The 27,228-nt window shown below is 41.5% G+C and overlaps 1 protein-coding gene across 1 annotated transcript; it reads left to right on the forward strand.

The window, feature by feature from the left end:
- On the forward strand, positions 1–26,392 carry LOC130217861 (collagen alpha-1(XXIV) chain). Its single transcript, XM_056450079.1, has 17 exons — positions 1–68; positions 427–480; positions 3,327–3,380; positions 3,872–3,979; positions 6,680–6,787; positions 6,874–6,981; positions 7,321–7,374; positions 7,553–7,615; positions 7,682–7,735; positions 7,813–7,848; positions 8,466–8,501; positions 8,968–8,994; positions 9,484–9,543; positions 10,082–10,238; positions 15,715–15,824; positions 18,517–18,717; positions 22,093–26,392. The coding sequence occupies exons 6-17, from the start codon at positions 6,880–6,882 to the stop codon at positions 22,198–22,200; spliced, it is 1,008 nt and encodes a 335-aa protein (XP_056306054.1). The 5' UTR covers positions 1–68; positions 427–480; positions 3,327–3,380; positions 3,872–3,979; positions 6,680–6,787; positions 6,874–6,879; the 3' UTR covers positions 22,201–26,392.
- Positions 26,393–27,228: the final 836 nt, after the last annotated feature.

Genomic DNA, 27,228 nt, shown 5'->3' on the forward strand with positions numbered 1-27,228 from the left:
TGTATGTGTTGTAGGGTCATGCTGGGGTCACAGGTGCGCGGGGAACCATCGGTCAGCAAGGATCTCCTGTGAGTCTGATGTGTTACGGTAGATTTTCATCATTTATTCTGCACATGCAATATCCTCTGCATGATGCATGTAGTTCTGCTGGACATTCCACTCACACATGCATGCTGTAGATGCATTTTTAATTTCCATCAGAACTACACCTTATTATGCCTTATAAAGGTATTTCCATGTAGACCATATAGACTATTTTCTATGGCTATGATTCTGAGCAGAGCTTTATTGTTGCGTAACATCCCTGATTAAGTTTCCGGAAAGCTGACTTAGTGAAGCCAGTGTACGGTTAATTTTGGCGTCTGTCCACACGTCTCTGCTGTGACTTGCATAATGAAATTAAATCAGACCTGTTCATTTCTGCAGGGATCTCCTGGGTTACCTGGTGAAGTAGGACCCAAGGGGGACACAGGAGTTCAGGTTTGTTTGTGTCTTGTGTAATATTTGCATTATTTGCATTATTCATGTGTGATGTAGTACATCTGCTGTGTCCACAATAGGATTTTTCTGCTAGTGTGAAATACTGAACTCCAGAGTTAACTGAGTTAATCTTACGATTAACGGATACTAAAACTAACATTCAAATTAAATCTATAATAAAACATTCTCCTCATAAGAAATGACTGAAGTAAACAATTTTTAAAGCTCTATAAAAATTAAAAACAGGATTTAAACAACATAAACATTTTAAAACATATTGAATGATAAAAATTATAAACTTACTAAACTTAAAATGCAAACTGACACCTAACTTTAGCAAACACGCTAATGCAGGATGAAAAGATAACACCTTAGAACCACATAAAATCACCCCAGCAACTAGACTGCTACATGTAAAAAATCACAAACAACACTTTAGCAACCACTTAACAACATGATAAAGCCGCAAACAACACTCTATCAATGACATTGCATCATCCAAGCCACCACATAACAACACAGTAAAACAGACAAACAACACCTTAGTAACATCATAACATCACCTTAGCAACCACATAGCAACGTGTTAAAAACCACACATAACACCTTAGCAATGACATAGCATCACCCTTGCAGCCACATAACAACACAGTAAAACCCACAAACAACACCTTAGCAATGACATTGCATCACCCTAGCAACCACATACCAACACCGTAAAACCCACAAACAACACCTTAGCAACATCATAACATCACCTTAGCAACCACATAGAAACGTGTTAAAAACCACACATCACACCTTAGCAATGACATAGCATCACCCTAGCAACCACATACCAACACCGTAAAACCCACAAACAACACCTTAGCAACATCAAAACATCGCCTTAGCAACCACATAGCAACCTGTTAAAACCACACATAACACCTTAGCAATGACATAGCATCACCCTAGCAACCACATAGCAACACAGTAAAACCCACAAACTACACCCTAGCAATGGCATTCCATCACCCTAGCAACCACATACCAACACAGTGAAAACCACAAACAACACCTTAGCAACATTATAACATCATCTTAGCAACCACATAGCAACCTGTTAAAAACCCACACATAACACCTTAGCAATGACATAGCATCACCCTAGCAACCACAAACCAACACAGCAAAAACCACAAACAACACCTTAGCAACATCATAATGTTACCTACCACGTACCAAAGTGTAATAACCACACATAACACCCTAGCAATGGTAATGCTTCACCCTAGCAACCACATACTAACACAGTAAAACCCACAAACAACACCTTAGCAACATCATAACATCACCCTAGCAACCACATACCAACACAGTAAAACCCACAAACTACACCTTAGCAATGGCATTGCATCACCCTAGCAACCACATACCAACACAGTAAAACCAACAAACAACACCTTAGCAACATTATAACATCACCTTAGCAACCACATTGCAACGTGTTACAAACCACACATAACACCTTAGCAATGACATAGCATCACCATAGCAACCACACACCAACACAGTAAAACCCACAAACAACACCTTAGCAACATCATAATTTTACCTAAGTAACCACATAGCAACCTGTTAAAAACCACACATAACACCTTAGCAATGACATAGCATCACCCTGGCAACCACAAACCAACACAGTCAAACCCACAAACAACACTTTAGCAACACTTTAGCAATATCACCTTAGCAACCACATAACAACACAGTAAAACCAGAAATAACATCCTAGCAATGACATTGCATCACCCTAGCAACCACATAACAACACAGTTAAAACTACAAACAACGCCTTAGTAACATCATAACATCACCTTAGCAACCACATAGCAGCGCGTTAAAAACCACAAACAAAACCTTAGCTATGATATGGCATCACCCTAGCAACCACATACCAACACAGTAAAAACCATAAACGACACTTTAACAACATAACACGTTAAAAACCACAAACAACACCTTAGCAACAACAAACACAAAAAATCCCACAATTTCTGACAGTTCAAATCAGAACTGAAAAAACTAAATTATAATCTGATTAAAAATATTAGTAAAAATAGCAATTTGTGTAATATAGTATACATTCTAATCGATAAACTCAATAACTCTCTCTCTCTCTCTCTCTCTCTCTCTCTCTCTATATATATATATATATTATGGATTGATATATTAAGTGTAATATAAGTGTGAGGTGATCTGGGTCAACACTGCATACATTAGTGCATATACTGTATACAGGTTTCCATCATTAAGAAAATAAGCATTCATGTAGTCATGATGATACATGTTAAAATGTTAGTGTTATAGCTACATGAATATCTTGATTTGAGCACAGCAGACGAGAGTTACGTAACAGAAAGAATTCTACATTCTCATCTGCTTGTGTTTCTTCTTGCTCATTTATCCTGTTAGTCTCCTGTAAACTCCCTGAAGTGTCCCGTTCAGATATCAGCTAGGAGCGCAGTGAAAACCGGAGCTTTTGGCCACCCAGCAGGAATTTATCGGATTATCAGACAGTGTGTGTTATCCAGAGCATTACAGCAGTTCTGTGCTCAGAGACGCTTGAAGAAAAGAAGATTATTGAGGATTCTTTATCACAGAATGGAAGAAAATCTGTCTTTATATTCACACAAAAGCAGTCTAATGGTAACAGACATATATATAAGAGTATTAAATAACTGTGTGTGTCTGTGTGTGTGTCTGTGTGTGTGTCTGTGTGTGTGTGTGTGTGTGTGTGTGTGTGCGTGTGTGTGTGTGTGTGTGTGTGTGTGTGTGTGTGTGTGTGTGTGTGTGTGTGTTAGGGTCTTGCTGGTAAAAAAGGATCCCGAGGTCTTGCTGGAGCTCCAGGTCCTGAAGTGAGTGCTTTCCATCTTTACACTCACACTGAGCACATCAATATATTTTCATGTTAAATACATGATTTTACAATTTAGGCTGAAAGTGTCTGTTCTGGAGCAATTATAACAGCAAAATACCGTGACATCTTTATAAGCATTGCTCTGTGGGTCTGTTCAAACCATAAAAAGAAAGCTTGTTCAAACCATAAAAAGAAAATTAAATAAAGTCAAAAAAAGTTGTAATTCTGAGGACAGAAGTCTGAAATATCAAATGTACATAATAAATCTACATGGTGCACACACTCTTACACATATATTGTCAGAACTCATTTTTATGTTGGATGCGATCAGTAGGGATTAATCTTCGCCCAACATTGGAATTAAGTCAAAATTGTGGTTATGAAAATGCTAAATTGTGAGGAAATATCTGAATTGTGTAGTTGTTGTGCTGCTGGAAACAGGCTTTAGTAGTTTTCTCAGTGTGCTCCTTATGTGTGTCTGCTCCTCAGGGTGCCGGTGGTCTGCCGGGGCCTCGAGGGCCCATCGGGTATCCCGGATCTGATGGTCAGCCTGGTCTTCCTGGTTTACCAGGTTCACCTGGATCCAAAGGCCGCCCGGTGAGTGTGAAATTGGGTCATGAATTGGGTCGAGTCACAGTGGTGAAGGATGCAAGTGCAGCTATATTGAACACATATTAGCATTCCTGGTGAAAATGGGCAACCAATAGTTCACAAGAAAAAAACAAAGTAAAACTCAGAAAATACTAAGTATCCTGAAGATCCTGAACCACAGATATTACAAAACCCTGCTTTGAAGCATATTCAAAGACCTAGGTCACGTGACTAAATGATTCAAAGTAGAGACCTGCACGGGAAGGGTTTTTCTGTCTCTCTCCCGCAAGACCCTTTTCCTCTCCCACCCGTTCCCTCACGACCCTTTCAGACAATATTCTGTCCTGCACCCTCAAGATTCCATCCAACATCGACAAGATTCTGTCCCACTCATGCAAGATTTTGTCCCACTCCCTCAAGATACTGTCTGACACTAATAAAATTCTGTCCTGCTCCTCATAAGATTCTGTCTCACTCCTATCCAATCCCACAAAATTCTGTCTGCTTCGCGCAAGATTATGCCCTGCTCCTGTAAGATTCTGTCCTGCTCCCACAAAATTCTGTCCTGCTCCTGCAAGATTCTGTCCCACTCCTGTAAGATTCTGTCCTGCTCCCGCAAGATACTGTCTCACTCCAGCAAGATTCTGTTCAGCTCCCACAAGATTCTGACCCACTCCTGCAAGATTCTGTCCTGCTCCCACAAGATTCTGTCCTGCTCCCGCAAGATTCTGTCTCACTCCAGCAAGATATTGTTCAGCTACCACAAGATTCTTTTCAGCTTCCACAAGATTCTGACCCACTCCTGCAAGATGCTGTTCCACTCTCGTAAGACTCTGTCCTGCTCCCGCAAGACTCTGTCCTGCTCCTGCAAGATTCTGTCCTGCTCCTGCAAGATTCTGTCCTGCTCCTGCAAGATTCTGTCCTGCTCCCGCAAGATTCTGTCCTTCTCCTGCAAGATTCTGTCCTGCTCCTGCAAGATTCTGTCCTGCTCCCACAAGATTCTGTCCTGCTCCTGCAAGATTCTGTCCTGCTCCTGCAAGATTCTGTCCTGCTCCTGCAAGATTCTGTCCTGCTCCCGCAAGATTCTGTCCTGCTCCTGCAAGATTCTTTCCTGCTCCTGCAAGATTCTGTCCTGCTCCCGCAAGATTCTCTCCTGCTTCCGCAAGATTCTGTCCTGCTCCCGCAAGATTCTGTCCTGCTCCTGCAAGATTCTGTCCTGCTCCCACAAGATTCTGTCCTGCTTCTGCAAGATTCTGTCCTGCTCCTGCAAGTTTCTGTCTTTCTCCCACAAGATTCTGTCCTGCTCCTGCAAGATTCTGTCCTGCTCCCGCAAGATTTTGTCCCACTCTCGCAAGATTCTGTCCTGCTCTCACAAGATTCTGACCTACCCCTGTAAGATTCTGTCCCACTCCTGCAAGATTCTGTCTCACTCCTGTAAGATTCTGTCCCACTCCCGCAAGATTCTGTCCTTCTCCCGCAAGATTCTGTCCTGCTCCTGCAAGATTCTGTCCTGCTCCTGCAAGATTCTTTCCTGCTCCTGCAAGATTCTGTCCTGCTCCCGCAAGATTCTCTCCTGCTTCCGCAAGATTCTGTCCTGCTCCCGCAAGATTCTGTCCTGCTCCTGCAAGATTCTGTCCTGCTCCCACAAGATTCTGTCCTGCTCCCACAAGATTCTGTCCTGCTCCTGCAAGATTCTGTCCTGCTCCTGCAAGATTCTTTCCTGCTCCTGCAAGATTCTGTCCTGCTCCCGCAAGATTCTCTCCTGCTTCCGCAAGATTCTGTCCTGCTCCCGCAAGATTCTGTCCTGCTCCCACAAGATTCTGTCCTGCTCCCACAAGATTCTGTCCTGCTCCTGCAAGATTCTGTCCTGCTCCTGCAAGTTTCTGTCCTTCTCCCACAAGATTCTGTCCTGCTCCTGCAAGATTCTGTCCTGCTCCCGCAAGATTTTGTCCCACTCTCGCAAGATTCTGTCCTGCTCTCACAAGATTCTGACCTACCCCTGTAAGATTCTGTCCCACTCCTGCAAGATTCTGTCCCACTCCTGCAAGATTCTGTCTCACTCCTGCAAGATTCTGTCTCACTCCTGTAAGATTCTGTCCCACTCCTGCAAGATTCTGTCTCACTCCTGTAAGATTCTGTCCCACTCCTGCAAGATTCTGTCTCACTCCTGCAAGATTCTGTCCCACCCCTGTAAGATTCTGTCCTGCTCCTGCAAGATTCTGTCCTGCTCCCACAAGATTCTGTCCTGCTCCAGCAAGATTCTGCCCTGCTCCCACAAGATTCTGTCCTTCTCCCACAAGATTCTGTCCCACCCCTGTAAGATTCTGTTCAGCTCCCACAAGATTCTGACCTACTCCTGTAAGATGCTGTCCTACTCCTGCAAGGCTTTGTCCTGCTCCTACAAGATTCTGTCCTTCTCCTGCAAGATGCTGTCCTACTCCTGCAAGGCTTTGTCCTGCTCCTGCAAGATTCTGTCCTGCTCCTGCAAGATTCTGTCCTTCTCCTGCAAGATTTTGTCCTGCTCTTGCAAGATTCTGTCCCAGTGCGTTGGGTCCTGCGAGATGCAATAATGAATGAATGATAATCCATCAGTTGTCTGTTTCTCTGAATGAATGATGAATTTGATCAGTATCGTCCTATTTTTACTGATAAACTAGAGTTTCTGGGCTCTGATTGGCTGCTGCTTTTTGATTGGCATGTCTGCAGGGTCACCGTGGAGATATTGGTCTAGAGGGAAGGGCAGGACTCCCTGGTCTGCGAGGTGAAGCTGGTCTACCTGGAGTACCTGGAGAAGGAGGACCCGAAGGGTCAAAGGTCAGTCACAGAATATATAAAAATAATACTTGATGACCATATAAATATGCACATGTCTGACCCTTGACCTGTGTATGTGTGTGCAGGGAGAAATGGGTTTACCAGGAGACAGAGGACCTGCGGGTGTGAAGGGCATGGAGGGAGCAACGGGGGACCAAGGCCTGAAAGGAGAGAAAGGTGCTAAAGGAGAACCAGTGAGTCTCGATATTTAACCAGTTCTCATTGCTTGATGAAGTCTACATTTGAACAAGTTATTTTAGAAACTGCTGTTTATGAATAAAATGATCTCAAATGTTTAGAATATGTTATTATATTGATTTTTCTCATTGGCTCTCTGTCATGACCCATTGTTCTGATTGGCTCTCCGACATGATCCAGTGTTCTGATTGGGTGTCAGTCTTCTGATTGGCTCTCAGTCGTGAACCAGTTCTCTGATTGGCTGTCAGTTATGGTCCAGTGTTCTGACTGGCTTTTAGATGTCTCGGTGTTCTGATTAGCTGTCAGTCATGTGACCTGTGTGTGTTTTCCTGCAGGGTGAGGTGGGAGATGCCGGCATGCTGGGACTGATTGGATTTCCAGGACCGAAGGTCAGTATGTAGAAACTATGCATGTGAAAACCCCTGTGATACTATTGAATGAGTCAGGATGGGTCACTAACCCGTGTATAACTAATCTAGATCACAATATCAGCTAAAACATGCAATACAGTGGTTGATAATACTAAACCCGAGTCTGCTGTTAAATAAATGCTCCTCTGGGTCTCAGGGTCCAGATGGAGATCTGGGCTATACTGGGGTTCCTGGACTCAAGGGACCAGCCGGTGTTCTGGTGAGTGTCGTCTCATCTAGTTCTTAATGAATAAGTGTGTGTGTCTGACGCCGGTGTGTTTTGCAGGGTTTCTCTGGTCCTGTGGGTCCGGTGGGGATGATCGGGCCGATCGGGAAGCCTGTGAGTGTTTATTCTGCTTCTGGAGTCTCAGTGTGGCCTGACGGAGCAGAGATCAAGTGTGTTTTCTGTGTTTTCAGGGCGTTCGGGGACCTAAAGGAGGCCGTGGAGAGATGGTAAGATCTTCAGCTCACTGCATTCATCTGTTTACACACCTCAAGACCTAGAATATTAGTGTGTGTGTGTGTGTGTGTGTGTGTATGTGTGTGAGAGAGAGAGAGAGAGAGAGAGAGAGAGAGAGAGAGAGAGAAAAAAAGAGAGAGAGACTGTGTGTGTGTGAGAGCGTGCAATCGTGTAAAAGTGTGTGTGTGTGTGAGAGTATGTAAGAGTGAAAATGTGTAAGTTTGTGTGAGGGTATGTAACTGTGTGTAAGAGGGTGTAAGTGTGTGTAAAGCTATGTAGGTATGTGTGTGTGTGTGTGTGTGTGTGTGTGTGTGTGTGTGTGTGTGTGTGTGTGTGTGTGTGTGTGTGTGTGTGTGTGTGAAGTGCACAAACTAGACTGAGAAAAAGCATACACTCAACACACTGCAATACCAGCAGTGACCTGTGAGGTGCGCCAATGTCACACACACAAACACGCACCCACACACACACACACGCACACACACAAACACACACACACAAGCACGCGCACACACACACACAGGAGTATAATATTGAACATGTTATTTATTTGTTTAGTAGTGTGTAATGAGTGTGTGAGTGTAAATGTGTGTGTTTTGTATGTGTTCAGGGGCCACAGGGGCCGCAGGGCAGTCCAGGGCCACAGGTACTCCCTGCATCACACATCACTACACTATAATTGATCAGTTAATCCTGCTCTTTATCCCTGAAGAACTGTTATAAAACATTCCTCTTATTTCTTTGTTCAACTAAAATCCTCTTGCATCAAATGTGTATGAATATGGAGTAATATCAGGAGACTTTTTAAACTCCTCATTTGTGAAACTTTATGAAATGCTATATCTCTTCATAACTTAACAATAGTAATAATATAAACAGAAATCATCTGCAAAACTTCTTTAGTAAATCCTTTAATTGATTTGATTGTATTTCTTCTGTGTTGAAATGGTTCTGAGTGTGTTATGAGCGTTACAGTAGATTATTCAGTATTATAACACTGGAATATAGATATTAATCTGCCTACAGATGGGGGTCAGGGCTAGTTTAGCGTAACATATAAATGTTTTTATGATTTCAGTGGATCGTGAAACAGATTTTCTGTGTTTTTACAGGGACCTCCAGGTTCTCCAGGCCCGTCGGTAAGACAAACCACAGATTTTAATATGTACATTATCATTATTTTACATTGAAGTGTTTGGATTTTTGGATTTTAATGATACTTTATTGTTTGATAGAAAAAAATATGACATGAAATTAATTTTGTTTGTTTGTTTATTTATTTTATATTTATTTTAAGTATAATTAAACTTTTTATTTGTTTATTTATTTAAATATTTAATAATGTTTTTATAATATATTTTTAATATTTCAGAGACGCTGCTTCTCCAGTCCATGTGTCTTGATTTAGAAATGTTTGTATGTTAGAAATGTAATTTAATGAAGTTTTGTTTATAATTTGTTTATTTATTTTAATATTTAATCATATTTTTGTTATAGATTTCTAATATTTCAGAAAACAAGGCTTTGCGGTGCAAAGTGTCAGTGCATGTGTCTTGATTTAGGAATGTTTGTTGTAGTGTAATAATGAGTGTAAATCTGCATGTTTTGCTGCATCTGTGTTTCCTCAGAGACTCTTGAGGCCCGCTGTGGAGCCGCTGCTGGAGCCGGACGCTGATCTGCAGCTGGAGGTTAACATTTATTACAAGTTCATCTTTCTATAGCGCTTTTACAATGTAGATAATGCCAAAGCAGATTAACATAGAGGTTCTAGTAAACTGAAACCGCTTCAGTCCAGTTTTCACAGATTTGTTTAGTTCAGTCAAAGTCCCTTTAAGGCAAGTAATTTCACTCGACGGCCATCTTTGAAACGCCTCTCATCCGTTCAGTCTGAATGGGGAAACATCAAATTCTCCATAACATGACATATCTGGACTCACCAATAAAATGAAGCAGCAAACGTCTCCTGAGTTTCACTCATAATGAAGCTGCAGAACCTGTCATAAACACACGTCTGCGCTGAGCCCCTCCCCTGGAGAATCCTCAGTCTATAGCGATCGCTGATTGGCTCCTGTACTAGAAGGCAGGGCTTAATTTGCCATATTGAACACATTTCCCCATTCAGAAGTATACGAGTGACACGTCTTGTGTATTCTATGGTCTTTAGTTCAGTTCAGTGTAATAGAAAGCCCAAACATGCAGCAATATAAACAGGTTTTCTGTGCTCAGGGTTTCCAGAACACCGAGCAGCAGAGCGCAGAGATCCTGCGGACCATTCAGTATCTGAGCGGCGTCATTTACAGCATGAAAACACCACTGGGAACTCGAGAAAACCCGGCGCGATTCTGCCGAGACCTGCGGGACTGCAAACACACCAGCAGAGACGGTAACACAACCAATATACACAACACAACCCTGCTGAGAAACACAGTCAGACACACTGATTACACACAACACAACACTACTGAAGTGAACACTACTGAAGTGAACACTACTAGAGTGAACACTACTGAAGTGAACATTACTGAAGTGAACACTACTGAAGTGAACACTATTGAAGTGAACACTACTGAAGTGAACACTACTGAAGTGAACACTACTAGAGTGAACACTACTAGAGTGAACACTACTGAAGTGAACACTACTAGAGTGAACACTATTGAAGTGAACACTACTGAAGTGAACACTACTAGAGTGAACACTATTGAAGTGAACACTATTGAAGTGAACACTACTGAAGTGAACACTACTGAAGTGAACACTACTGAAGTGAACACTACTAGAGTGAACACTACTGAAGTGAACACTACTGAAGTGAACTCTACTGAAGTGAACACTACTGAAGTGAACTCTACTGAAGTGAACACTACTGAAGTGAACTCTACTGAAGTGAACACTACTGAAGTGAACACTACTGAAGTGAACACTACTGAAGTGAACACTACTGAAGTGAACACTACTAGAGTGAACACTACTGAAGTGAACACTACTAGAGTGAACACTACTGAAGTGAACACTATTGAAGTGAACACTAGAGTGAACACTATTGAAGTGAACACTATTGAAGTGAACACTACTGAAGTGAACATTACTGAAGTGAACACTACTGAAGTGAACACTATTGAAGTGAACACTACTGAAGTGAACACTACTGAAGTGAACACTACTAGAGTGAACACTACTAGAGTGAACACTACTGAAGTGAACACTACTAGAGTGAACACTATTGAAGTGAACACTACTGAAGTGAACACTACTAGAGTGAACACTACTGAAGTGAACACTACTGAAGTGAACACTATTGAAGTGAACACTACTGAAGTGAACACTACTGAAGTGAACTCTACTGAAGTGAACACTACTGAAGTGAACACTATTGAAGTGAACACTATTGAAGTGAACACTACTGAAGTGAACACTACTGAAGTGAACACTACTGAAGTGAACACTACTAGAGTGAACACTACTGAAGTGAACACTACTGAAGTGAACTCTACTGAAGTGAACACTACTGAAGTGAACTCTACTGAAGTGAACACTACTGAAGTGAACTCTACTGAAGTGAACACTACTGAAGTGAACACTACTGAAGTGAACACTACTGAAGTGAACACTACTGAAGTGAACACTACTAGAGTGAACACTACTGAAGTGAACACTACTAGAGTGAACACTACTGAAGTGAACACTATTGAAGTGAACACTAGAGTGAACACTATTGAAGTGAACACTATTGAAGTGAACACTACTGAAGTGAACATTACTGAAGTGAACACTACTGAAGTGAACACTATTGAAGTGAACACTACTGAAGTGAACACTACTGAAGTGAACACTACTAGAGTGAACACTACTAGAGTGAACACTACTGAAGTGAACACTACTAGAGTGAACACTATTGAAGTGAACACTACTGAAGTGAACACTACTAGAGTGAACACTATTGAAGTGAACACTACTGAAGTGAACACTACTGAAGTGAACACTACTGAAGTGAACACTACTGAAGTGAACACTACTAGAGTGAACACTACTGAAGTGAACACTACTGAAGTGAACTCTACTGAAGTGAACACTACCGAAGTGAACTCTACTGAAGTGAACACTACTGAAATGAACACTACTAGAGTGAACACTACTGAAGTGAACACTACTAGAGTGAACACTACTAGAGTGAACACTATTGAAGTGAACACTATTGAAGTGAACACTAGAGTGAACACTATTGAAGTGAACACTATTGAAGTGAACACTACTGAAGTGAACACTACTGAAGTGAACACTACTAGAGTGAACACTACTAGAGTGAACACTACTGAAGTGAACACTACTGAAGTGAACACTACTAGAGTGAACACTATTGAAGTGAACACTACTGAAGTGAACACTACTAGAGTGAACACTACTGAAGTGAACACTACTGAAGTGAACACTATTGAAGTGAACACTACTGAAGTGAACACTACTGAAGTGAACACTACTGAAGTGAACACTACTAGAGTGAACACTACTGAAGTGAACACTACTGAAGTGAACTCTACTGAAGTGAACACTACTGAAGTGAACTCTACTGAAGTGAACACTACTGAAGTGAACACTACTGAAGTGAACACTACTAGAGTGAACACTACTGAAGTGAACACTACTGAAGTGAACACTACTGAAGTGAACTCTACTGAAGTGAACACTATTGAAGTGAACACTACTGAAGTGAACACTATTGAAGTGAACACTACTGAAGTGAACACTACTGAAGTGAACACTACTGAAGTGAACACTACTGAAGTGAACACTACTAGAGTGAACACTACTGAAGTGAACACTACTGAAGTGAACACTACTGAAGTGAACACTACTAGAGTGAACACTATTGAAGTGAACACTACTGAAGTGAACACTACTAGAGTGAACACTACTGAAGTGAACACTACTGAAGTGAACACTACTAGAGTGAACACTACTGAAGTGAACACTACTGAAGTGAACACTACTGAAGTGAACACTATTGAAGTGAACACTACTGAAGTGAACACTACTAGAGTGAACACTACTGAAGTGAACACTACTGAAGTGAACACTACTGAAGTGAACACTATTGAAGTGAACACTACTGAAGTGAACACTACTGAAAGTGAACACTACTGAAGTGAACACTACTGAAGTGAACACTACTGAAGTGAACACTATTGAAGTGAACACTACTGAAGTGAACACTACTGAAGTGAACACTACTGAAAGTGAACACTACTGAAGTGAACACTACTGAAGTGAACACTACTGAAAGTGAACACTACTGAAGTGAACACTACTGAAGTGAACACTATTGAAGTGAACTCTACTGAAGTGAACTCTACTGAAGTGAACACTACTGAAGTGAACTCTACTGAAATGAACTCTACTGAAGTGAACACTACTGAAGTGAACACTACTGAAATGAACACTACTAGAGTGAACACTACTGAAGTGAACACTATTGAAGTGAACTCTACTGAAGTGAACTCTACTGAAGTGAACACTACTGAAGTGAACACTACTAAAGTGAACACTACTGAAGTGAACTCTACTGAAATGAACTCTACTGAAGTGAACACTACTGAAGTGAACACTACTGAAGTGAACACTACTGAAGTGAACACTACTGAAGTGAACACTACTGAAGTGAACTCTACTGAAGTGAACACTACTGAAGTGAACACTACTGAAGTGAACACTACTGAAGTGAACACTACTGAAGTGAACACTACTGAAGTGAACTCTACTGAAGTGAACACTACTAAAGTGAACACTACTGAAATGAACACTACTGAAATGAACTCTACTGAAGTGAATACTACTGAAGTGAACACTACTGAAGTGAACACTACTGAAGTGAACACTACTGAAGTGAACTCTACTGAAGTGAACTCTACTGAAGTGAACACTACTGAAGTGAACACTACTGAGGTGAACACTACTGAAGTGAACTCTACTGAAGTGAACACTACTGAAGTGAACTCTACTGAAGTGAACTCTACTGAAGTGAACACTACTGAAGTGAACACTACTGAAGTGAACCTTACTGAAGTGAACACTATTGAAGTGAACACTACTGAAGTGAACTCTACTGAAGTGAACACTATTGAAGTGAACACTACTGAAGTGAACTCTACTGAAGTGAACACTATTGAAGTGAACACTACTGAAGTGAACACTACTGAAGTGAACACTACTGAAGTGAACACTACTGAAGTGAACACTACTGAAGTGAACACTATTGAAGTGAACACTACTGAAGTGAACACTACTAGAGTGAACACTACTGAAGTGAACACTACTGAAGTGAACACTACTGAAGTGAACACTATTGAAGTGAACACTACTGAAGTGAACACTACTGAAAGTGAACACTACTGAAGTGAACACTACTGAAGTGAACACTACTGAAGTGAACACTATTGAAGTGAACACTACTGAAGTGAACACTACTGAAGTGAACACTACTGAAAGTGAACACTACTGAAGTGAACACTACTGAAGTGAACACTACTGAAAGTGAACACTACTGAAGTGAACACTACTGAAGTGAACACTATTGAAGTGAACTCTACTGAAGTGAACTCTACTGAAGTGAACACTACTGAAGTGAACTCTACTGAAATGAACTCTACTGAAGTGAACACTACTGAAGTGAACACTACTGAAATGAACACTACTAGAGTGAACACTACTGAAGTGAACACTATTGAAGTGAACTCTACTGAAGTGAACTCTACTGAAGTGAACACTACTGAAGTGAACACTACTAAAGTGAACACTACTGAAGTGAACTCTACTGAAATGAACTCTACTGAAGTGAACACTACTGAAGTGAACACTACTGAAGTGAACACTACTGAAGTGAACACTACTGAAGTGAACACTACTGAAGTGAACTCTACTGAAGTGAACACTACTGAAGTGAACACTACTGAAGTGAACACTACTGAAGTGAACACTACTGAAGTGAACACTACTGAAGTGAACTCTACTGAAGTGAACACTACTAAAGTGAACACTACTGAAATGAACACTACTGAAATGAACTCTACTGAAGTGAATACTACTGAAGTGAACACTACTGAAGTGAACACTACTGAAGTGAACACTACTGAAGTGAACTCTACTGAAGTGAACTCTACTGAAGTGAACACTACTGAAGTGAACACTACTGAGGTGAACACTACTGAAGTGAACTCTACTGAAGTGAACACTACTGAAGTGAACTCTACTGAAGTGAACTCTACTGAAGTGAACACTACTGAAGTGAACACTACTGAAGTGAACCTTACTGAAGTGAACACTATTGAAGTGAACACTACTGAAGTGAACACTACTGAAGTGAACCTTACTGAAGTGAACACTATTGAAGTGAACACTACTGAAGTGAACTCTACTGAAGTGAACACTACTGAAGTGAACTCTACTGAAGTGAACTCTACTGAAGTGAACACTACTGAAGTGAACACTACTGAAGTGAACACTACTGAAGTGAACACTATTGAAGTGAACACTACTGAAGTGAACTCTACTGAAGTGAACACTACTGAAGTGAACACTAGTGAAGTGAACACTATTGAAGTGAACACTACTGAAGTGAACTCTACTGAAGTGAACACTACTGAAGTGAACACTAGTGAACACTATATTTTAATATTACTTGTTCTTATTTTATTTATACGTGTCTCTTTTATTCTTGTTTATGTAAAGCACTATGAATTTCCACTGTGTATGAAATGTGCTATAGAAATAAACTTGCCTTGCTCTGAAGATCAGTCAGACACACTGATTGTACACAACTGTAGATCTGTAGTGTACACTGACTCTGTTTGCTGTGTGTTTGTCAGGTTTGTTCTGGGTTGATCCGAATCTGGGCTGCACATCTGACGCCATTCAGGTGTTCTGCAACTTCACTGCAGGTGGACAAACCTGCATAAAGCCGGTTACCAGTGATAAGGTACTGCAGTCAACATACAGACATCACTACTGCTGACAACGCAACCATTACAATCATTACAGAGAACACTATACATACAACCATTACTAGTACTGTACATACAACCCCAAATCAGAAAAGTTGGGTCAGTGTGGTGAACACGAATAAAAGAAGACAGTACTGATTTCTAAAGTTACTTTGACTTGTGTTTCAGAGCAGACAACACATCAAACATCACTGAATGTGCTCCTCGTTACTTATTGTTTAGTCATAATCAACACTCCAATTCTGGTTCTTTAAACACATTTCAAAATGAGCTGTATCAGTAAAGCATTTACCACCATGTAATGTTGCCGTTAGATAAGTGATGGATACTTGGATGGATGATGGATGATGGATGGATGATGGATGATGGATGATGGATGGATGATGGATGGATGATGGATGGATGGATGATGGATGATGGATGGATGATGGATGATGGATGGATGATGGATGATGGATGATGGATGATGGATGGATGATGGATGGATGATGGATGGATGGATGGATGGATGATGGATGGTTGATGGATGGATGATGGATGATGGATGGATGATGGATGATGGATGGATGATGGATGATGGATGGATGATGGATGGATGATGGATGGATGGATAAATAAATGGATGGTTGATTGGATGGATGGATGGTCTGATAAATGGATGGATAGGTAAGTGGTTGGATGGTTGGTCGGTTGATAAATTGGTTGGATAAAAAAATAAGATGGATAGATAGACGAACGAAAGATGGGTGGGTGGATGGATAAATAAATGGATGGTTGGATAGATAAATAGATGGATGGATGGATGGATGGATGATTAGATAAACGAATGGGTTGGATGGATGGATAAGTAATTGGATGGATGGTTCAATAAATAAATGGATGGATAGATGAGTGGATGAATGTATGGATGGTTAGTTGGTGGGTTGGGTGGATGGATGGATGGATGGATGGATGGATGGATGGATGATGGGCTGGTGGATTGATGGATTAATAAATGGATGGATGGATGGATGGATGGATGGTTGGTTGGTTGGTTGGTTGGTTGGTTGGATGGTTGGTTGGTTGGTTGGATGGTTGGTTGGTTGGTTGGTTGGTTGGTTGGTTGGTTGGTAGGGACTGAAGACAGTAAGTGATGAAGTGTTTCATGGGTAATTTTCTCTCATTCTTCCTGCAAACAAGCTTCAAAATGTGCCACACATTCTGTATTGGAGACAGGTCGGGACTGATTTGTAGAATGTGTAATGCGAGCAGAATGTGGTTTAGCATTGTCTTGTTGCAATGTGCATGTGCGTCCCTGGAGAAGAAGGCTGCATATTGAGCTCCAGTATCTCTCTGTACTGTTCAGCATTAATGGAGCATCACAGAAGAGCAGGTTACCTTTGCCAAGAGCACTGACACAAGCCCAGACCATGACAGACCCTGGCTTTTGGACTTGTTGCTGGTAACAGTGTGGATGATTCTTTTTTCATTGGTCTGAAGCACACGGCGTCCATTTCTCCCAAAAACACCTGAAACACTGCTTCATCTGAGCACAGTACACGTCTCCATTGTGTGATGGTCCATCCCAGATGCCTTCGAGCCCAGAGAAGTTGACGGCAGTTCTGGACACTGTTAACATAGGGCTTCCTTTTGGCCCAGTACAGTTTTGACTGCCGTTTGAGGATGTAACTCTGTATTGTGGTACTTGACAAAGGTTTGCTGCAGTAGTCCTGAGCCCATGAGGTGATCTGGCTTATAGATGAATGAGGATTCTTGATGCAGCGCCCCCTGTGGGATCGGAGATCACGGTTGTTCAGCTTAGGCTTGCGCTCTTGTCCTTTAAGCACTGAAACTCCTCCAGATTCCTTCAATCTTTAATGATGTTCTGCACTGTTGAAGGTGAAATATCCACATGTCTTCCTCTCTTTCTCTGAGGAACATTGTGTTTACACAGTTCAATCATTTCCTCATGTATTTGTGGTCAAACTGGCGATCCTCGGCCCATCTCTGCTCCTAAAGGACTAGACCTTTACTGATGCTGCTTTTGCACCAGATCATAATCACACTCACCTGTGGACATCACCTGTGTCACATCACATCATTATTCAGCAGTTCACCTGATCACTGCTCTAAACTGCTCCTGTTACTGTTTCTGGAGTATGTTGAATAAAATAAAACATATAAACAATAAAAAACTCATGAGGAACATGTTAAATAGTGTTTGTTGTGTTGTCTGCAATCAAATATAAGTCAAAATAAATGAGGAAATCACTGCTTTCTTTTTCATTTGTGTTTTCCATACTGCCTCAACTTGATCTGATTTGGGCTTGTACAAACATTACTATTCACACAGTTATACATCATACATCAGTACTCTGCACACTACTGTGATGGATGCACATTTGCTGTGGTCATTCTGGTTATTTATTGGCATTATTTCAGTGGAGCAGTGGTTAAATCTGCTGCTTTTGACTGTAAATGAACCTAAAGCGACTCAGAAAGTGACTCCAGACGTTGTAAATATTTGTGGAGTGAATCTGAACATGACTCTGCAAACCTGTCATGTGATTACGATAACGGCAAGTGTCCTGATGGTGATGCTGAGAGTGTGTGATGTGTGTGTTTGCTCTGAAAGCCAGGTCTGTGTGTGTTGTCAGATGTTTGTGCTGATGTCTCTGCTCTCCACAGATGCTGTATGGTGTGGGGAAGGTCCAGATGAAGTTTCTACATCTGCTGAGCTCCAGTGTTTCTCAGAGCGTCTCCATCTGCTTCAGTGAGCCGGCGGTGACGGACACACACTCGCACACACTGCGCTTTCACGGCTGGAACGGTCATGTGTTCCAGAAAAACTCCAGCGCCGGTCCTGATGAGATTCTGCACAACTGTGAGGTCAGTCCAGTGAAAGACGCTTCAGAAAACACACTGCAACACACGCTCCTCTCACTCAGAGTGTGTGTCTTGTTTTAGTCCAGATATCTTAAATATTTAAGATCAAGAAGCATTTCTAGACAAGCAAAGAGTATAGTGTTGTGTTCAGAAATAATGAGTCCAAATGAAGAGAGTTTCTCCTTAAAACAAGCAGAATAATCTGACAGTGAGGGAAGAGAAATAAGCTGGATTTTGGTTTGAAGTGAGCTTATATTAATCATCACTAGATGACACCAAACATATGTCATCATAAAACCACAGCGTAAACAGATGAGCAGACTCATATGAGTGTGTGTGTCAGTGTATGGATGAACATATTCACTGATGGTGATTCTCCGTTCCCGGATGACTCTGTTATTCAGCAGTTCTTATCTGGGAGTAACACACATTATAATGTGATGACTGACCAATCAGAATCCAGTATTCCAGACAGACGTGTAATAATCTGAGATAACAACCGGCTGGATGTACTTTATGCCATGCTTGAATTCTACATTAACTGGTGTTTCTGCTGTAGACTGACTGTAGCTCTTAAAGCAGACCCCCTATAGTTATTCACAATTTTTCTGTGATAAAATGACTGATTTTGTGGCGGTAATTCCCAGAAATTTGCGGACAATTTTGCAATTTGAAATATATATGAATGTATTAAGTAGCCTATTGTTTTAGGTGTGCAATCTGAAACAATGACACAAATCATTAAAATAAAGCTCCTTTATTATGGTCTCGTCAAGACTAGATCTGAAACGGTGGGGATGAAGCCAAAGGAAGGTTGTAGAACTATTATTTTTATCCACGATCTTACTTTCCCTCAGGTTTGACCTCCTGGAGCATCTGACATCATGTCACACATAGGACCGGTGTTAGGGAATCCCCTACCGTAACACACCTAAAACACTGATTGCTGTGAACCTCGTCAGTGGCAGGGAAGCGTTTTCTCTCATTAACTGCAGGGAAAAAGTTAAACGAAGTCATTTATTGATTTGACGCACATCATAATGCCAGCCGTACATGTAAAGCACAAATAATGTTCGTTCATGTCCAGCGGTCGTCACCCTTGGACAGACCTCATCTCCACCTGTCTGTTCCATTGCTCTATTTGCAAACGCCAGGCGTAAGAGCGTCATTTTTAGAATCGTCTCATGCTCGATTTTTGTTTTGACGTGCCGCATCAAAACCTTCTCCACCACTTTTGTTCACGTGCACGGAGCTGCTGAAGTTACAGTAAACAGCACTTGGAGGCGCTCAAGTGCAAAACTGTCAATGCGAGCGCAAATTGGAGAAGATGGCCAGGGGTGATATGAGCGTGGAGCTGCTTACGGCACTGCTGAACAATAATCATTTCTTCATCACTACAGGTGGAGCTGCTGCTTGAACCATTCATGCTTGTTCGAATCACCAGTAACTTTAACAACAAGCGGTCAACTTTCTGTCTTCTTCTTTCGTGTAACAAGTGGATGTCTGACACTTAAAGTTGTGTAGCGCCATCTAACGTCAAGGAGTGATTTTGCATACTCTTCTGCTCGACGCCAATGAATATCACTTGGGTTTGAATCCAGAGAAACATCTTGAAAAACGCTGACGATAAACGTAAACGGTAAGCGTCCCGGTGTGTACAAGCCTTGAAGCTCGTCATGTAAAACAATAAATTGCAAACTGAAATAAATAGAATTTGATTATATGGTTTGGAATTAGATTTTTTTATGAAATTATTTACATTTTTTGCAATTATTTTGTGTTTAATTAATAATTTTTGCAACTTTTTGTTGATTTTGCGTTGGATTCAGCGATCACGGAATCGTGAAAAACTAGGGGGTCTGTTAAAGGTGCCGTAAGTTTGACACCCAGTGGTTGAGCTAGTTATTGCACTCCTGGATCAAAACAAACCCAAGTGCAGGTTGCCAGATTGAGGAGCGAGTGATTAAAACAGTGTTCTAAATAAAAGCAGCGGCACTCGATATAAGGGATATTCTCCATATTAAAAGGAGGTTTTGTCCTAATCAACAGCTGAAATGTTTATATTAGAAACGGCTTCAGTTTCAGCTGAACAACAGAAAACTGACAATGCTTAGCTCAGGTGTTAAATAATGTGAGTCTGACAGGACATTTATCACCATATACCCTACTGAAAAATCCAGCTTAAACCAGCCTAGGCTGGTTGGCTGGTTTTAGCTGGTTGACCAGCCTGGTTTTAGAGGGGTTTTGGCCATTTCCAGGCTGGTTTCCAGCCTTTTCCAGCCTGGTCTTAGCTGGTCAGGCTGGAAAATGACCAGCTAAAACCAGCTTGACCACCTAGCCAGGCTGGGAGCCCAGCCAAAACCAGCTATGTCCATCTTAAACCAGGCTGGTCAAGCTGGTTTTAGCTGGATTTAGCTGGTCATTTTCCAGCCTGACCAGCTAAGACCAGGCTGGAAAAGGCTGGAAACCAGCCTGGAAATGGCCAAAACCCCTCTAAAACCAGGCTGGTTAACCAGCTAAAACCAGCCAACCAGCCTAGGCTGGTTTAAGCTGGATTTTTCAGCAGGGTACTGAAAGCAGCAGCAGATAGTTCACCTCAGATCTGGAGAATAAAATAAAGCGTCTGAAACTGAACTCTAGAACTGAGACTCAGAGCAAAGCAACACATATCAGTGATTCAGCATCTACATTTACTCATGTTCAAGAGCTTTAATATGTATTCATTACATTATAAAGCTGAGCGTTGTGCTGGAGTGCAGTGAGTGCACTATTCTGAGCTTCTGAATGGCTGGATTTACACTTCTGTGGTGTTTCGTCTGCTGTAAACAGCCCTAATGCTCATCACTGCGTATCTCATCATGTAGCGTGTTGTTAGGACAATGTGACCTGCTCAGCTAATGTTTACGCTGGTAATATTTATATTATTTGCTCATTAATAACCTCATGTGGAACTCTGAATCTGCGTCTCATTTCAGAGTCTGCTTCTGTCCACCAGAGCTCACATTTCAGTCACAGACGCATGCTCTGAGAGTCTTCCTGACTGAATGAATGAATAAAATACGCTGTTTTCCACCATCTGGCAACCCGGGGTGCTGAAATATAATTGGCTAAACTGGCAGTGGGCGGGTTAAAGAGACCAAAACAAAGACAGCCGTTCCAGCACGTAACACACATGTTCACAGCAGAATATCTGACTTCAGCATTGTGTTTCAGATCAACAAGAATGTTCACTGAGCATGTTTCTGAATATCTGCACACATATGATGCTGTTTTATGAAGCAGAAGAGTCTGACACTCACATACAGCAGCTTTAATGAATGTGTGTGTGTGTGTGTGTGTGTTTGTGTGTGTGTGTGTGCGTGTGTGTGTGTCCATCAGTCCGTCTTCCTCCTCCAGACGCAGCACACTCAGCAGCTCCCCCTCGTGGGCATCGAAGGTCTCGGAGAGCAGCGGCGGGTAGAAGTGGGTCCCGTCTGCTTCCTGTGAACCACTGAAGGACTTCCTGTTGCTGATCTCAGACCTGCAGAACACAGAGCCTGCGCGGTTGATCTGCGGTCTGCTTTAGTAGCGTATGGAGCGGTGGATGTGTTAATGGTGCTCTACCTCCCTCACGTACAGGTGCTCGCGTTCTGGCAGAAACACACTCTACGCAAATACGCCATGGGGACCGCGGAGCGCTGGTTCAGTTCACTACATCGGTGGGCAGAGTTTATATCAGAGAGGAAAATAATACGCTGGATTATTATGCTGAATGTGGGTGGCGCAGTGGGAAGCACGATCGCCTCACAGCACTCAGGTCTCAGGTTCGAGTCCCGGCTGGGTCAGTTGATGTTTCTGTGTGGAGTTTGCATGTTCTCCCCGTGTTGGTGTGGGTTTCCTCCGGGTGCTCCGGTTTCCCCCACAGTCCAAACACATGCGCTATAGGGGAATTGATCAACTAAATTGGCCGTAGTGTATGAGTGTGTGTGAATGAGTGTGTATGGGTGTTTCCCAGTACTGGGTTGCAGCTGGAAGGGCATCAGCTGTGTAAAACATATGCTGGAATAGTTGGCGGCTCATTCCGCTGTGGTGACCCCTGATTAATAAGCCAAAAAGAAAATGAATGACTGATAATGCTGAAAGTCCCTGTCCACATGAGCACGTGTGCTTCTCCATTCGTCCACATCAAAACGCAAAATCAGGAGACTAATAGTATCAGCGTTTGCTGTTTTCTCCTTTCTAATTGGCCGACACCACTGAGTTCGCACTAAATGCAGAAGACGTGATTAATGCAAATGCACATTCACAGCAAACGCGTCATGTATTGTACATCGTTCACACTACGGGACGCTAATCTGCTTCTGTTCTCATGTTAGCATTGAATTGTCTGTAATTTACGGTGGCCGGGAAGTGCAAAACGACATTACAAAGTGTGAAACACTTTTAGAAAACAAGACACAAAACACTGTTACCAGTCCCCAAACACATTTACAATCACAGATTCTTTACAGAAAGGGAATGTACCACACACCGGAGAATATCAGCTGATGTGTGACTTTGTAGGCACAGGTTAACACCAGTCCAAAGGCACAGGTTAACACCCGTCTACAACTATAAAAATCATGTTTGACCAACTGTGATAATCATCGGTTTGTTATTTAGAGCTATTCTGAGAAACAATCAGCGTTAGAGAATGTGGAAACATGTAAACACAAGTACAGTTAACACCAGTCCACAACCAAAACACAGCATATGTTGACTGATAAAGAAATCAAACCTGACCTCTACATGTAGTCCTGGTTAACTCAGATAGATTGGGCGATTGATACGTGTGCTGACCCTTTAGTGGGTTCGAATCCTGCTGATGACTTGTCAATTATAATTATTTCTTTACATTAATTTTGGTTTTAAACTGTTCTGCCACACAAATATTAAAGTCAGTAATGTTTACACTGACACCCAGTCATAAGAATCTTTATTCGGTATGGGCATGTGGTGTTGCTGTGAAAAGTGACGAATCTGTCGATCTGCAAAACGTGAAGAGTTTACATCTGGAACGAGTCCCCATTTAACACGGACACCAGTTAAACCGTAACACCGGCTCAGTTCAGTTTACTTTTAAGAATCCTCAAGCTGATGTTTACACAGTGTAGACTGGACATCATGTCCACGGTTACAGCGTACGAGTGGCCCTGGTTAAAATATTGATCACATTGATGCAGTATGTCTGGTGTTTCCGTCTGGTCCGCGTCCTTTAGAATCTCTAAACACCGACCACACGTAAAGCAAAACCGCGTTCAGCTGCTCATGTGTTTGGCACAATACGGCCAAAACAACCCTCGACCGCAGTCCATGTTCGGTCACCATTACCTTTAAATACGCCATGTACTCCCCCGCACGAATTTACCACGCTCACCAATTCTTCTTCTTCTTTGTTGTTTGCTGGTGGTCAGCGACTAATATTAAGGTGCGTTACGGCCATCCACTGTACTAGAGTGTGAGGCTGAGTTAACCACCTCCCAAATAACACAAAAAAACATAGAAATAACTCCTTCATCTTTAAAATTCTGGTAATTAGTCCTGCTCTTCCTAGATAGTTTAATAAACGTTCATTGTTATGACCCCCAAGTATAATTTTAATGCTGATTTCAGAAGAGTTTTGCTTTATAATTTCTTTCTTTCTTATTTCTCCTCTATTCTGATTGTTTTACAGTGACAAAACGTGTTCGACCGACAATATCCCTATCCCAATTCTATTGCCATTGTTTTAATATGTCCTTCTTAACTATAACTTTTGCTTCTGATTTAACAGGATATTCATAATTTCGTCTAGCCTGCATGCCTCTTTAGCTTAAACATCTGCAGCTTCGTTCTCTTTAATTCCCATGTGTGCTGGAATCCACATGAACACTATCATCATCACATCTGTTCTCTGAAGAGACTGAACATATGACTACTTTCTTTATGTCCAGTACAGAGCAGCATCATAGCCATCAGCTCTACTGTATATATTGCCAGGTGATCTGTAGTATTTTAAACACCAAAACCTGTCCTTCCCGAATCCAAACTCTTAGAACCATCTGCGTACACTTCACTATATTCTTTATATTTGGTCATAATTCTTCTATTATCCCTGATCTTCTATAAGATCTTCTATTATCCCTGACATATTAGCAATATTTCTATAATCCTGGCTATTGTCCAGTAGATCCAAATCAACTGAACCTAAAGGAAATAACCATGGTACCGCGCTCACCACCAACGATAACAACACTTTTCCCCGTACTTTGCACTTCTGGTGTGTGGTTCATTCCGCGTCACTTCCGGTGTGTGTGTGTGTGGTATATTCCCTTTCTGTAAAGAATCTGTGATTGTAAATGTGTTTGGGGACTGGTATCAGTGTTTTGTGTCTTGTTAATGTTTTTTCTGAAATGTAAATTTGTTTGCTCCTTATTGAAATGGTTTCTCCTGTGTAATTGTGTCTTATGATGGGTAAAAATGTTTTCCAAAATGTTCACTTGTCTCGAGCTTCTTAAAAACGTTTCACATGTTCCCGGCCACCAAAGTAGTTTACTCATGCAAATACTTAATTCTGCACTTGGTGTGAACCCAGCATAAAAGATTTCTACTGCCCCCTGCTGGTTCAGCAGGTATTGTGCGTTAAAGATGCTGCATGGAAATCTCATCTACAGACTAAGAAATAAAATTCAGCGGAAGTGAAAGATGAGAATTTATTCTCGTAAACAAACAATATGGAAATTCTTTAATGTGCAAGAGCTTAATACAATTGATTTATTTACTGACACTTTTTAGATTACCCCATAAACAAACGTCACATTGACAACTTCAAATCTTTCAACACACACAAATGCAGTCGATGGTTTTGTGAACACACACACACAGAGACATTGAAGTAATCTCTCCAGAAACGTTGACATCTGAACAGGTTGTGTATTTGCGTACAGTGTGTTTCCGGCCGTCAGGTGTGCATTTTTGCGCATTTTTCTGTTGTGTTGGGTCATTTCGATCAGAATGAACCTAATTTATATGAACAGTGTGTTAAGTTATATTCTACATCACCTTAAATATACGTTTTCACTTAAAGCAATGCCACGAGTATCCACATACATCTTGAAGAGAACTGATGGGATGTTTGTGTTGTTTTGTTGGCGAAACTCTTATTATTGTGTTGTAAACCACTTTAATAGATCCCAGGTGAATAAACAGGTATACTGTGATGTTTTCCAGCGATGCTCGTGGTGTCCAGTGATTTCTCTGTGGTGCTGCAGTATTCAGAGTTCATCATTTTGGATTTTCCTCCTTATGTATATTTGGACATTATATGTTTGTTTATTTATGTTATCTTTGTGCGGTACTCCGGTAAATTATGCTCACCTTTGCCGTTTTCTTGGAAATCTTATTTATGTCAGATTTGGTTTTTTGTATATAAACACAAATCGGGAGTTTATGTTGTGTTCTGGCAGCTGCGATTGGCCAGATTCAGATCACATGATCACACACACACACACACACACACACACACACACACACACACACACACACACACAGGAAGTGTAACACACCTGTTAACTTATGATTACAGGATCAGAACTGCCCCTTATATATGTGCCATCGGGAACAAAGACAAAACATGTAAATATTGAATATTTTGACATTAAAATGAACGTTTTAATCCCAATCTTGTCATCAGTTATTTTAAGATGGATGATGTTTGCTTGTATGAGGGATGGATGAATAGTTAGATAAATAAATTGATGAATACTTGAGTGGATGGATGGATGGTTGGGTAAATAAATGAGTGGGTTGGATGGATGGATGGATGGATGGATGGACGGACAAACGGATGATGGGTGGGTGGAAGGATGGATAAATAAATAAATGAACAGATGGATGGTTTGATGGATGGATGAATAAATAAATGAACAGATGGATGGTTTGATGGATGGATAAATAAATAGGTGGATGGATGCACGGTTGGATGATAGGTGGGTGGATGGATGGATAAATAAATGGACGGTTGGATGGATGATTGGATGATTAGATAAATAATGGATACTTTGATGGATGGATGATTGGATGGATGGTTTGATAAATGGATGGATAGGTAAGTGGATGGTTGGCTGGTTGGATAAATAAATAAGTGGGTGGATTGGTTGGATGGATGGACGGACAGATGGTGGGTGGATGGATGGATGGATGGATAAATAATTAAGTGGGTTGGACATATGAATGGACAGATGGATGATGGGTGGGTGGATGGATGGATGGATGATTGGATGGTTAGATAAATAATGGATACTTGGATGGATGGATGGATAAATAAATGAATGGTTGATGATTGGATGGATGGAGAGGAAAGTGGATGGATGAATGGTTGGTTGGATAAATAAATAAATGGATGGGTTGGATGGATGGACGAACAGATGATGGGTGGGTGGATGGATAAATAAATGGATGGACGGATAGTTGGATAGATAAATAAGTGGATTCTTTGATGGTTGATTGGATGAAAGG

The sequence above is a fragment of the Danio aesculapii genome, chromosome 23 (genome assembly GCF_903798145.1).
Source record: "Danio aesculapii chromosome 23, fDanAes4.1, whole genome shotgun sequence".
Lineage (NCBI taxonomy): Eukaryota > Metazoa > Chordata > Actinopteri > Cypriniformes > Danionidae > Danio > Danio aesculapii.

Excerpts from the sequence above, each read along its gene's own strand:
- LOC130217861 (XM_056450079.1), top strand. The coding sequence starts at position 6,880 with ATGGGTTTACCAGGAGACAGAGGACCTGCGGGTGTGAAGGGCATGGAG. Across the intron at positions 7,849-8,465 it reads AAGGAGGCCGTGGAGAGATG|GGGCCACAGGGGCCGCAGGG; the intron begins GTAAGATCTTCA and ends GTATGTGTTCAG. Across the intron at positions 8,502-8,967 it reads AGGGCAGTCCAGGGCCACAG|GGACCTCCAGGTTCTCCAGG; the intron begins GTACTCCCTGCA and ends GTGTTTTTACAG.